At 39.6% G+C, this 13765-nt stretch overlaps 1 protein-coding gene across 1 annotated transcript in view; it reads right to left on the bottom strand.

Moving 5' to 3' along the window:
* The window catches only part of LOC146812235 (uncharacterized), a 437417-nt gene that overhangs the window by 91235 nt on the left and 332417 nt on the right, over positions 1-13765 (bottom strand). Inside the window, exon 5 of the mRNA XM_085614564.1 lies at positions 3974-4111. Within this exon, the coding sequence (XP_085470690.1) occupies positions 3974-4111 (138 nt within the window). The remainder of the gene's footprint in view (positions 1-3973; positions 4112-13765) is intronic.

Here is a 13765-nt window from a genome sequence, read left to right as displayed (position 1 = left end):
TTGGTTGGCCACCAGTTTGTGGGCCGCGTTGTAGATTGCCAAGGCCGACAGAGCTTTTTGTAGACCTATTTTGATGTGGTCTAAAAGTACCAGGTCGTCGGCATATTGGATGAGCTGTATCTTGGTGTCCCCGATCCTCGGCGTGGCCAATGCTGCTCCTGTCAAGGCTTGGCCCATGTCGGCGGTATACAAATTAAACAAGAGCGGAGCTAAGACGCACCCTTGCTTTAAACCCCGGTCTGTTTTTATGTTCTCTGTTGCTGAGGTATTGGAGAGTTTAATTCTGACCCACATTTTATGGTATAATGATTGTATAGCTTTCAACAGCGCAGAGTTAATGTTCCAAAGTGCCAGCTTCCTCCAAAGGATTGTTCGGTCTACACCATCGAACGCTGCTGAATAATCAATAAAGCATGCGAAGAGAGGGAGGCCTTTGCGAATAACTGCTTGTAATCTTATCTTGGAGACACGTTATTTACCACAGGTATCACTTATATCCTCCTGAATGTGGAAACGAGCATGAAAGAGGCAACAAGAAGATTGTTAACAGGGAGGAAGTGCAAGGGGCAGTAATGGGCAAATCACTGCTCAAATGTATGACAGTAACAAGAAGCACAGCTATTGTTTTTCTCTGTTTATGCTAGTTATGCACAGAACTCCATCGGTTGAACTAGAAACTTAGGGCCTGAGTTAGAGGTTGGCTTGTGGGTACTCCACCAATAAAATGAAGGATATCCCATTCACCTTATAATGCGTGCAATACCCCATCCCCCTTATAACAAGTGCAGTAGGAAAACATTTACTTGTAAAAAGGTGGTCAGAATAACCATACTTTTGTGATTATCTATCTGATGAACTCTAAAATAGACCCTTAACGTTCATGTTCTCTATAAGGGAGACCACTGACATATATTTTGTGCTGAGGGAGGGGGCCAGGACTTCAAGCCCCAGTGGGCATCGTGGCTCTCACGCACACCGCTAACAGCGGCACCTTTGCACCAAAGGGCGCTTATGGCCAGCCCAGGTCTCCCACAGCATTTGACGCATGGTGGCGTGCCCGGGCCGCTCCCAGACCAAGGGGGTACCCATCTGCTCCCAACCGTGGCCGACTGTGGCTGGGCCGGGCTTACCCTCTTGGCTTCATGCTAGGGGATATTACGGCAGAGTGGTCGGAATTCTTTGAACATCGGCAAGGTGCTTGGAGGACAAGTCAGTGGTCTGGGGCTGAAGGCTGACCGGAGGTCATTGATTGCAGATACAGCTTGTGAGAGTACTTTTTCACATCCCTGCCTTTCCCTAAAACCGCCTTAATCACTTTGCCTTGTGCTGCGTAGGTGGGTTTATTGACTAAGTACATCATGTGGAAGAGGAAAGGTGCTCCCTTGTGTTCCCCACAGGAGTCAAATAAGGGAACCATTGATTCCTTTTTAGTAAAAGCAGTGGGGACAGTCACTAAATAAATAGACAACGCAGAGCAGCAGTTCTCCTTGGAAAAGACAGGGGCAGCACTATCGCTCCCGTGGGAGTGCGTGGGCCAGGAGGTTGAAAAGTTAGCATACGGCGCCTTGGGACAAGTTCAAGATGAGGAAGACTCAGGGGTTTCCAACCATGCCACTAGTCTAAGTAATACCGCAGTTGGTCAGCCCACACGGAATAGAGTTATTATGACCACTACTCATGGTGCGGATTTAAGTGCCCACCTTCTCAGAAGAAACAACGGAAAGTAGATAAGAAAACAATTCTGGTGGAGAAAGGAGATGACACCATAGGCTTAGACACTAAGGTCATCAAGGAATTATCCATATAATATGCGTTCAGGAAACGTAGGAGCCAGCTAATAACATTTTCCTAGAAGGTTCTAAAACCTTTTCTGCCCAGTATTAAGGTCAAATGCAGGCAGAGTAAGGGGGGGAGTGTTTAGAGATCTCAGGATTCAGGATTCAATGTGGGTGGAAGACCCTGTTGTGGAACTCGGATACTGTATAAGGTCTCACATTCACGAGTAATACTTACTGATTACACTCACATGGATCGGCTAGCCTGGTGGAATTAAGTCGACGGCTGGAGCAAACTCAGGGGGAAGGCCTGTCACGGTCTCAACTAATTTTAGCCTGAGACATTAATTGCCACCTGTGTCCCAATATAAGGGTGACTCATTGTGACTGGTCTACCTGCATACCACATATGGAACATACTAAGGAAGGGCGCTATTTGAGTGTCCTCCTAAACACCTATAGTCTAACTCATACCTTTGACCTGATTGCAACTCAACCTGATTCAGTTGTGCCCCCGACTTATAAAAGGTAGAGACTGCTCATCATTTATTGATTTTATATTTGTGTCTCTTAAATTGAGGAAGTTTATATCCTTTTTTAATATCATCCATAGTGTATTTAGTGACCATAACTCGATGACCATGTCACTTGTTGCCTTTTATGGAAACGATGGACCTGTCCCCTATTTTAACTAAATCCTATATATTGGAAATTGGGACGAAGTGCAGGAAGCATAACACATACACAGTAGACACACACAGTTTAGGGAAAGTACCAGCCTTCTAATATCTGGTTATTTTATTTGATGAGAAATTGAGACATTGTGTTTTAAACACCTACTAGAGGAGAAGTGCTGCCAGAGCAATTGCAAACTTTGCTCATAGATTAGGCAACTGGTCAACTGGGACAATTTTAAATTTATACAACTCTGTCTGTAGTTCAAATGTTTTATATGGTAGCATGGTATGGGGATATAAGGTGGCTAACAAATTACAAACTGAAGAAAACAGATATTTTAGGCGCTTGCTGAAAGTCCCTCATAGTTTCCCTGCATACTCTGTACATGAAGAATTGGGGTCCAAATACATCTCTGATATGGTGGCAGTGAAACCCCTAATGTGTTGGGTGAAGATCTGGTCCAACAAAGAGGTAAGCTTTAATAGGATGGTAATCCAGGACTGTCGCTCCTTCGACTATGCGTTAAAAATCCGGTGGCTAAAATATGTAAAGGACACCCTCACCGCGTTAGAATGAGAAGATATGTTCACCAATCATGATAAGGTGGGATCACAAGAAAAGCGCTTTTCCTTAAAGATCTGTCTTTTAAACATGTCACTGCTTAGGATAGGGAGCTTAAAAAATCCACGATCCGAGATCACATTTTAGTAAAGTCAGTGCAGTGCATGGAACCCTGTTTATCCCTTATAACAAGCCCATGTGATAGAATTTGAGTTACACGTCTCAGATTAAACTTATTTCATCACTTATTGGCTGTACCGTCTGGCTTCACAGCACACGCAGAAAACAGAGGACCCTGTGGTTGTGACAATAGGTCTCCACAGAATACCTTACATTTTGTCTTCCTCTGTCCTCACTACTCACACCCGAGAAGAGTGTTCCTTAACGGGCTTTTAAGAAAGCCTAGATTCAGGCAGGCACATGTTGCCCTATTGTTTTTACAACTTTTTTGTGGTTCTAACTTGTTAAGATCTGATTTAAAGATAAGAACCACTAGAGGTGTTTGAAGTATACAAGAGTTTCTGCCGATGTTGCACTGTCTGAGGTTGCTATAAAAGTTGTGAATTGTGCGTCACTTTTTAGGATCAGGTCCAGTTTTTACATGTTAAACTGTGGTCAATTTAGGATTTTAATGATCATACTTTTATATATGAAGTCAAGGCTGCTGGAAGTATCATGAATTTTAAAGACCAAAGGGGACAACCATAGTTTATGGATCTCATGCTGTCTTAATGGGGACTTGGTTGTTTTAGGAAATATGTTTACATTTCATGTATGTGTAGCTCAAATTGTCTCTTCTATGGTCATATTTATGTATGCTGACTAAAGATTATCATTATTATTATAAGGAATACATTAATGGTGTTATATTTACAACAAAATCACAATTCTGTGTTACTTTTCAAAAACTGTTACTGCGCATGAGTGCACTTTGCAATATATTCAGAAAAATAACTTACGTCAGCCCTAAACATTTGAGTTGATGTTGATCCGCTCTTTGAGTTTGGACTGTAGGTGAATTAAGCTTGCATTGTCCATTTTCTTCATATGTTTTCAGAGTTACTGTAGCATTTAAATCAGCATCAAAAGAACACACACTGTCAGAAACAAATGAATTAACTATATCAATTTCAGGGAAAATCAGATTTTAATTTTGTGTCACTATTTAACTGTTCCAACATTTTTTTTGAGGCATTTCTGATTATAAATATTAAGAAATTATTTTCTGCATTGGTTTCAGAGAGTGGTGGATGTCGGAATTTCTATGATTCTACCTGTTCCACCTAGTAACAGAGAGACAAACATGGAGACATTTTTAGTTTCTATGTAAACAAGCATTGACATAGCCAATAGGTCTCGCCTTTTGTACCTTATAAGTGTTTAGACATGCAGCACATTATCCTGGGTGATGTGCTGCCAGGGATTGAAGAGCAATACAATTACTATGCACTAGGTCATAAAGTCTGATTTATAAATACATGCTTGCCTCAGGAAACATTTATGGACAAATTCCAAGAATTTTTTAAGGCACAGACATAAAGACAAGTGCCTCTATGCAAGTCAACATCACTGTAACATTCTGCGTGGACTGCAACACTAAAGTATTGAACAGCCTGAAGAATCAGTGCAAGGGGCTCTTAGAAACATACTAGATGGTGAAGTAGTAAATCTCAAGGAATGAGAGAGGATGTGGCAATCATCTTCATCTGGAAAAATAGCACAGCTCAAAATAATTGATTTCCAATGAACAATATGTACACACCTATAACTCTATAGACCTTCCGTTGAAGGGCACTGATTATACACTTATTTTTATCCAAAATAGGTATTTTCCTGATGTGCCCAACTTAAATGTTCAGTCCAATACATTTCAGTAGAAAACAAAATGTGATCCGCATACTGACGCCAAACACACTCATTGCTACTTTGACAGGTTGAGTTTTTTTATCAAGAACATCTATCCGCCTCTTTACTCTGGCTTGAAACTGAAGCCAGAAACACTACACAAAATATTTGAATAAACATTTGAGAAACATTATCATTGGACCTGGCTTACAACATGATACCAGAAGAAGAAAACGACAGGCATGCTGTGGCATCACACAGATTGTACAGAAACATATTTCCTGCCTTACAACATGCACAGGGCCATTTGAATTATGTGGAAAGGGAGGGTCAAATTATGTGGCAAGAAAAATGCACATTATTTGGTATAATGCACATTTTGTGATAGCATGATGCATTATTTTATTTGTATTGGTTCCAAACTCACTGGCAAAAGGTTTTCACCCACATTAGACCCAGGTCAGCACCCAAATACAGCAATTAACAACTAAAAGGTGACCAGTCGGTCTTTGCCAAGGGCCTCCCACTGCATGACAACACATGTCATCATGCTTTAGTAAAGTTTGATCCTAGCTGGAGAAGCAAGCATTTTTTTGTGAAAATCTGCAAATTAGGAAGCAGATAATGGATTATGTGCCAAATCCATTATCTATCCAGAAAACACCAAAGCCACAAAATCTCATAATTCTGATTGATGACCATACTACAAGTTACGGTAAAGTTACACAGACTTAAAAGAGACTGATAGGAATAATAACAAGTATTATTATTATCATCAGCGTCAATTGCATTGTTGTTGATACTTCCAGGAAAGTATTCACACCATGCAATTGACAACGGGAGACGGTTTCATAATCCATAGTACAGGGGAAGTCCACAAAATGAGTTTGCGCTGCAGGAATCTGTGAAGTTTTTACACATTATCGTGGCTGTTGTTTGCTAAAATAAAACATGCAATCAGTGTAGCATAAATAATCTGGACCTATGGAGTAATGGAGGACCAAATTATGTTGCAGTGTTTACTGATTAACTGTTTTGTAGTTTCTTTATATAGCACTCTGCTGCTCCTTGTGAAAGTGTTTTTTTAATTATGCATCAAGGAATAGCTAATTATGTGACACAAGATGCCATTAAAGACAAATTCACCATATTCTCTGGCAACAACAGTAGCCCCATGCATAATCTGTTATAATGTTTACTGTGCAAGCTTATTTCCACATAAATCCCAATTCTTGACCTACCCATGTCTTGTGTAATTGCTTGTTTTCCGCACAGTTATGTTGACTGTCTCTTAGGAGAGATGGTTTGAGCAGAAAAGCCACACGTCAACAACAACCACAAGGGAAGGGTGTGTAAGATAACTTCTGATTTAGTGTTGGCTTTTCATTTCTCGGGTGCAGTCTCTTGCACGCTAGAAGCTCTGTATTGCCCTTCTTGGAGATTGTGTTATAACTTTATAGCCCCTGTTCGGTGTATTCTGAGAGTTTGTTTTTTCAGTCTATTCAATTGCATGCAATGTAGCTACATTGTGTGATTTTTTCCTTTCACCATAAGGTGTTGACGTGGTGTAGTATTTTGCAGAACGTGACCACAGGCTACGCATATTTCCATAATCAAGGGCCTCATTTACAGGCCTAATGCGCTGCTGGCATGTCACTTTTTCCCATATTAAAAGTGATGCATCGGTGGTGCAAGGGGCTTGCAAATACGCCATTAAGGGCCTCATTTATGAAAAATGAAAACAGCGTTGCGTCACTTTTCATTGCGCCTTCCTTGCGACACCAATGATGCATCATATTTACAGTATTACGCATCATGTCACAAGGAGTTACAGATGCGTCAGTATGTCTGACGTATCTGTAGGCACAAAAATGACATATTGCTGGAGTGTGTCACAAAAGTGACGCAACTCCAGCAATGTGTCATTACACATGGGCAAGTCCCATGTTGATAGTGGCTGTGTCAGTCTTACGCCTGAGGCAGGCGTAAGATATTGACGCATTAGCATCCAAGAAATGGCGCAGTAACATTTTATAGATTTCACTGCGTCACATCTACGACCCTTTCTTGCATCAAAACGCCCCCCCTGCATACATTATAACAGGCGCAGGTATAATGTGGTGCAGGGGTTTACAAAGTGACGCATCTACCTAGATGCATCACTTTGTAAATATGACGCAACAAGGCACATTTTTTGTGCCACTGGTGTGTCACAAAAAGTGACGCACTGGAGACGCAAAAATGAAGCAAGGGCTCATAAATAAGCCCCTAAGTGTCTGAAAACGAGTGTGAAAGAAAAAAAACTATGGCACAAATATACAGTCTGACTGAGGGAGTCAGTGTGAGAAATTAAATGGTTCTAGCCAGTATAACAGTCGAGGTGGCTTAACATTGTGTGGGTCAGTGCAAATTACTTTAATGTTTCATGCAGAAAAAATGTATATGAATGTATGTAATGTAACTAGTGCTCAAGTAAAGAGCTCACTGAGCAGCAGAGAACCGCGTTGCAGCAGCTACAATTAGAGCACAATAGCTGGTCTTTTCCGGCTATGGGTGACAAGGAAATTAAAGGGGGCAGAGTTAAAGGCGAATAAGAGCACAAGGATTGTTAAAGGGGCAGGCACCGGACATTTGGAGGAGTTAGACAATCACCAGCAGGAAAAAAAGGCATGCAGCAAAACGGGAGGGATTTGTGGGATGGGGAAATCCTCTCACTTTAATGTATGAGAAAGAAAATTACCTTGTGTCTGGCATTTGAGCTCAGTCTTTGAAAACACAGTTAATGTGAGGACATAACAAGAATTGCAGCCCTGCTTACATAAACAGCAGTTGGAGCACAGGCAAACATTAACATAAGTTCAAAACATCAATAGGGTCAAATGCTCTTGGAGAAAGGGAAAATTAGTCTCTGAACAGATGCTACAATGAGAACAGTGGAAGGGTACAAGTACTGGGGCATTGGTCCGTGGATTTAAATGGAGGGGCAAATAGGCAAGACTGACCACTGGCAAATAAGGATTTTTAAGGGACTCTGAATCAAACAAATGAAAAGCAGTAACCCCGCAAAGAAGTATATACTAAAGTATATGAAGTATATACTAAAGTATATACAAGAGGTCTTGAAAGCTCAACCTAAAAATAGTGTCGCACACTAAAAATACAACTTTTTAAAAAAAAATATATTAATTTGCAGTCCTACGTCAGTCCTCCAATATTCACTAAAGCCACCTAGAGCACATTTCATGGGTTAGAAACTCTTTTAAAACTCAATGTTTATCTTAGAGTGAAATGTATTATCTATCACTGCTATTGGAGCAGTGTGTTAGAAGTAGAGTTTGTAACTCTTACTCCAAATCTTAATAAGGCCTGGAAATTAAAGTATCTTCCTATGCAGTTCATATTTTGGTGCAATTTTTAAGTTCAAAATATGTTATTAAAATTGTACAATGAAGAGCAGGACACAGATTATTTGAGATACAAAGACATTCATTTCTGTATAATGGAAAACATTGTGATAATGACCAAGTAAAGAAATTATGAGGGAATTGGACACAATGAAGAGGAAAAACAGGTTAAACAGCAATACTAATTTGACCATCAATAGGTGATTACGAAGATAAAGCATGACAAAATAAACAAATATAGTTATTGATGCAAAAAACATTTTCTAATTTGTATAGATGGATTTTAAATCTTTAGATCTATAAATGAGAGAACAATACTTTATCTGAAATTGGAATGATTTTAAAATTAGTTCCATTATTTTCATTCCAAAAAGGAGCAATACATTCATCATAGGCATTCTTAGGAGATAGTGTACTTCCAACATTTAAGAGACTCTATTAGCTTCACTTTTATAATTTTATTGGTGATGCATACTAAACCATGAAACAAAAGGAGGTTGATTTGTGAGGTGCAGGCTGGGAATTAGTTGAAGTTTTCCTAAACCACAAATGACCATGACTTACCAAAAAAGCTGAACGTTTTAGTTGGAAAGGAGCCAGATTAATAACTACTTTCATTTTTTTGCATTAGAGTTTGATTATAGAAATATACGTTCTTGTTTTGGCAAACCAAATATTAAATTAGAGAATTAATTTTCCTGAAAAACTGAAGTGAAACAGGAAAAATATGAAGTAAATATGTAATTTTGGTAGAAACTTCAAATAAAGTCTTTAAACATCAAGATTTACTTGGAGACAATCTAGACATATGATTCTCTTTGCATGTAAGAATAGGATTACATTTGAATGAAATAGATTCTGAATTGCCGTTTTCACATCTATTGCCTGAATATTAATTAGATGAACTAAACCTGAAAATGCTTGTAGGAAGTAGCATTAGGGAAAGTATTTCTCATGAGGTATTAAAACTATACATTTGTTTTATTTAATATGTAGCAAAGAAAATGCATAATTTCCTGGAATTAAATTCAGTACACAAGCAACTAATGTTAGCAGACTGGTGAGAAATAAAATATCATCTGTCTATGGTAATAATTTAATTTGGGTGATACCTATGTTAAGCCCTTGAAACTCATCAGTAAAACAGAAAATAAAGTACTAATTTCTACTCCACCAAATGTAAAAATAACAAAGTTAAAAGTGAGCAACCTTATGTCGTACAAAGATTTAATCTAAACGAGCATGGTTCTTTAACATTGGCAAGAATCAAAGCATTCTGTATGCATTTAGGCACAGTGCTAAAACTTAGACTAACATTGTATTTACTCATAAAATTAACAGATGCCCCATGAAGTACTGTATTTAAAAACAAATTCTTTAATATTTGAGGAGTAATTATCTATCAGAAAACCATACTGTTCTCTAAATATTATTAAAAGGAACACCTTTGCCAATCAACCTATCAATATTTAACATGGACTTTATTGTCAATAGTAATTAGGGATTTCTTTTCCCTAAAGTTTGTAATATTGTTTTCCTTTGTCAATTTGGGATTGAGAATGATCAGGGCTTCTTTGAAAGAACCACAAACTTCCTCTTACAATATGAATTGATTGTAATATATTTCAAAATGGGAGACTACAGTTAGAAAATAATCAGTGAGAATTGCAGTGTATTATAAATGAGATAGCTATTTGGCAAATGCAAATTTGAAAGACAGTTATCAAACACATAAGTGATGGATTTTAGAATCAATACATATTGAGAAATAAAAGTTTTGAAACTTTTCAATAATTCTCCTGGGACAGGAGACCAAATCACTATTTCTATTTCTGATAAATAGAATTATATATATCTGTGTAAGCAAACAATCAGATCTGCTCGACCCCCAAACCATTTGCCTTACCATTGTGGTGGAACTTTATTTAAAATTTTATTTTTGCAATGAAAATAAAAAACTGCAATCAGTAAAGAAATATGTAACCTTTCTATCCATTCAAGGTTGTTCTTCAACTATTGAATTCTAGTATTAAAAGTTTTGCTATGACTAGCCATCACCATTTACTGCTCATGAATTAGCTTTAATCACTCAGCACTTTATCAATAGTAATTTGTGGCCTGGTGCATGTACTTTCTGGATGCATAATAGTAATTCTGTGTCCAGAAATTTTTCCTATACACCGACCAACATTCAGTAGTTCGAAAATAAATGATTCACAATGAGTGGCAATTTCAGCATACCTTATTAATATTCATGAGGTAGATTGAAAATTGTTACTCACTTCAATTAGAGGCCATCACAGGATGGTGACTGGGAGGCAAATTTACTAACATTTCGTGTTGTGGTTGCACCACTTTTGTGGCTCAGCCTCAATGCAAAATCTTGTAGATATTCACAAAGCCACACAGGTGGGGATTTGCTCTTCAATGTGGGAGGCATTCCATGGGTGGAGCATGGGTGTGTCCCTTGTATCCACCCATGGATTTTATGTAATCCTAGATTTTCAAAGGTGTGTAAATCTGTGGTTGATTTAAATCACTAAGCCTCCCAGAGGATGGCATTTTGAGGAGAATGTTTTGTTTCTCCTTGTTATTTCTTCATTCTATGTGTGATGCATGTGCTACATTCTGCAGCACATATAGAAAGAGGAAATGCCTCCAGGGATTGTTTTCGTGAAGGAAGGTATTCCTTCCTAAACAAAAACAATTATTCATGTAATGCAGGCAACCTTGCACCTTGGTGAAGGGTGCCTGTTTTGCCACTAGGTGTCCTGTAGTGCACCAGTGCTATGAGAGAGCAACAGTGTGCCACATATTAGTAGATATGACATATTTCTGCTCTCTCTCTTTTCTCTAATGCAATGCCTTGCTACACTGCATTGTGTGAAAGGTTAGTAAATCTGACCCAAGGAGACTACCATTCTTGCTTCTCAACAAAGAAAACTTTTCTTTAAATGCAGTCTTTTTTCCATAAAAAAAAATGAATCACAAAAAGAAAGTTAGCATTTTTTAAAGGTGGTTTAAGAATTGTTAATGGTTCCTCGGACCACTGCCTATTCCCAAAGAATCTTTTTCCTAAGATTCACAAAGGGCAAGGCATCCCAAGTGTACCTCATACCTTTGGTGAATTCATTACCAACACAACATGGGAGTCAGTAATTTTTCAAAGTTTTGTGACAGGATTCAGTAAAAATGTACTGGCTCCTAAAATGGGATAAGTGTATAGTAAAACCTATTTGCAGTTGCAAACACACCCATTTTGCAAATCAGAGCATGTGCATCTACAAAATGATTTAGAATGGAGGTTCTTGGACTCTTATTGAATAAAATATCCAACTTTAGAATCTCGCATAACAATCCCTTCAGGAACACTTCGAAAAAGGACAAACATTAAGAAGTTACCGTTCCAGGAGCTATGCGATCAGTCCCCAGACATAAAAACTAATTAATTAATCAGCCATTCTCAGTACTGTGAAACTTAACAAACTAATAAGTCTTAACTCAACGGTATATCTAACTGATGCTCCAAATTTAGTCAAGCTTGTAGCTCTCTGTTTAGATTTTCCTCGTCAATAGGCAACTGTTGAAATGGGGGTCTCTAGTTGGCTGAGGTAGGTACCTTTGTCCAAATAGGGACCATTGCTTCTAGTCAGGGTAAGGGCGATACACACTTTAGATAAACTCTGCTCACCCCCCTGGGTAGCTTTGCACAAACAGGCAGGCTAATCCCAAAGGCAATGTGTAAGGTATTTGCACTCAAAACACACAACAATACAGTAATAACACCACAAATGGACACCACACCAGTTTAGGAAAAATAAAGCATCTTTATCTAAACTCAACAAGACAAAAATGCCAAAAATCCAACATACAGCTAATAAGATATGACTTCAGAACAGTTATTGCAAAAATAAAGCTTGTAGAAAAGAAAAAGCTCCACCTGGGTCTATTGCAATGTTGTGACAGCAATAGTTCCAAAGTACGGCGCTGACCACGAGGAATGGGGCGATGGGCACGGAGTCATGGGGCAGGTGAGGCATTGTGTCTTCGATGAGGTGACGTGTCGAATCCAGGACGGTGGAAGATGGTTGCGTCAGCGATGAGACGTCGGTTCCGGTGACTGTGCGAAGTCGGCGAGTTTGTGGAGTCCCCCTCAGTGGTTATCGGTGTCGCAATAACAGGATGCAGGCACTGTTGGTGACTGAGTCGGTGCGAGTTCTGGCATCAGGAATACCGATAACTGCAGGCATCGGCAGGCATTGATGAGTGATGCCCCTGGCCACGATGCAGGTCGCGGCATCACAGTGGCATTGCTGACGGTGTCAGAGACATGCTTTCTTGCTTCTCTTAGGATTCTTCCAGCTCCCAACAGCAGGAACAACCTTCAGAGCCCCAAATCTGGAATAGACACCTCTTGGCAGGTCGAAACTCTCAGCAATTGAGCTCCAGGGAGCTGGGAGTGAGGTCTTTGTGTCCCTGAGACTCCAGAACAGGAGGCCAGCACACTTCAGGCCTTCAGAGATTCTTCTTCAAGCAGGTTCACAGCAAAGTTCCAGTCTTTGTCCTTTCCTTGGCTGACACAGCAATTGCAGGCCAACCTCACACAGCACACAGCAAAAAGGGGCAGTACTCCTCCTCACAGTTCTTCAGCTCATCTCCTTGGCAAAAGTTCCTCTTGAGTCCAGAAGTGATCTACATTTCTGGAATTTAAGGTCTACTACTGATACACCATTGTGTCTTTGTTCTCTTTGTGCAAGGGTCTCTGAGCCAAGTCCAAACCAGTTTTTTCTTCACTGGTCCACAGGGAGTGGAGACAGCATTGTGCAAGGGAGCCAGGCCCTAATCAGTTCAGCTCGAAATCACCCATACAGGGCCAGGCACACCTCGACCCCTCATTGGCTGTCTACAGTGAATGCACATCTCCAGCCACTGTCACTCCAAACCAGACAATCAATCCACAAACAGGCAGAGTCCCACAGAATTGTTTAAAAAAGAAAATACCTACTTTCTAAAAGTGGCACTTTCAAACACTTAATTTAAAAAACATCTTTACTAAAAGATGTGTTATTAAATTCTGAGTTCATAGAGCCTAAACTTTGTTTTTCCATCTTGTCCCAATGGGAAGTTATACTTGTAAGATGTTGCAAAGTATCTCCCATTCTATCCTATGGTACAGACAGACTTTCAATAGTGAAAAACAAAATTGACAGTATTTCACTATCACCATTACATGTCTTACTGTTCACATACATTGCGCACTGCTCGAGGGTGTACCTTGGGCCTACCATAGGGGTGCCTTACATGTAAGGAAATTGAAGCTTAGGGCCTGGCAAGTGGGTGCGCTTGCTAGATTGACATGGTAGTATAAAACTGCGCACAGACACTTCAGTGCCAGGTCTGAGATACCTTTTTCAGGGGTAATCATGTGGGTGGCACAATCAGTGCTGCAGGCCCACTATAAACATTTGATTTACAGGCCCTGGCACACTCAGTGCACTTTAC

This window comes from Triturus cristatus, chromosome 7, assembly GCF_964204655.1.
Source record: "Triturus cristatus chromosome 7, aTriCri1.1, whole genome shotgun sequence".
Taxonomy (NCBI): Eukaryota; Metazoa; Chordata; class Amphibia; order Caudata; family Salamandridae; genus Triturus; species Triturus cristatus.
The sequence above is the reverse complement of the archived record's forward strand: the minus strand, read 5'-3'. Positions and strand labels throughout refer to the sequence as shown.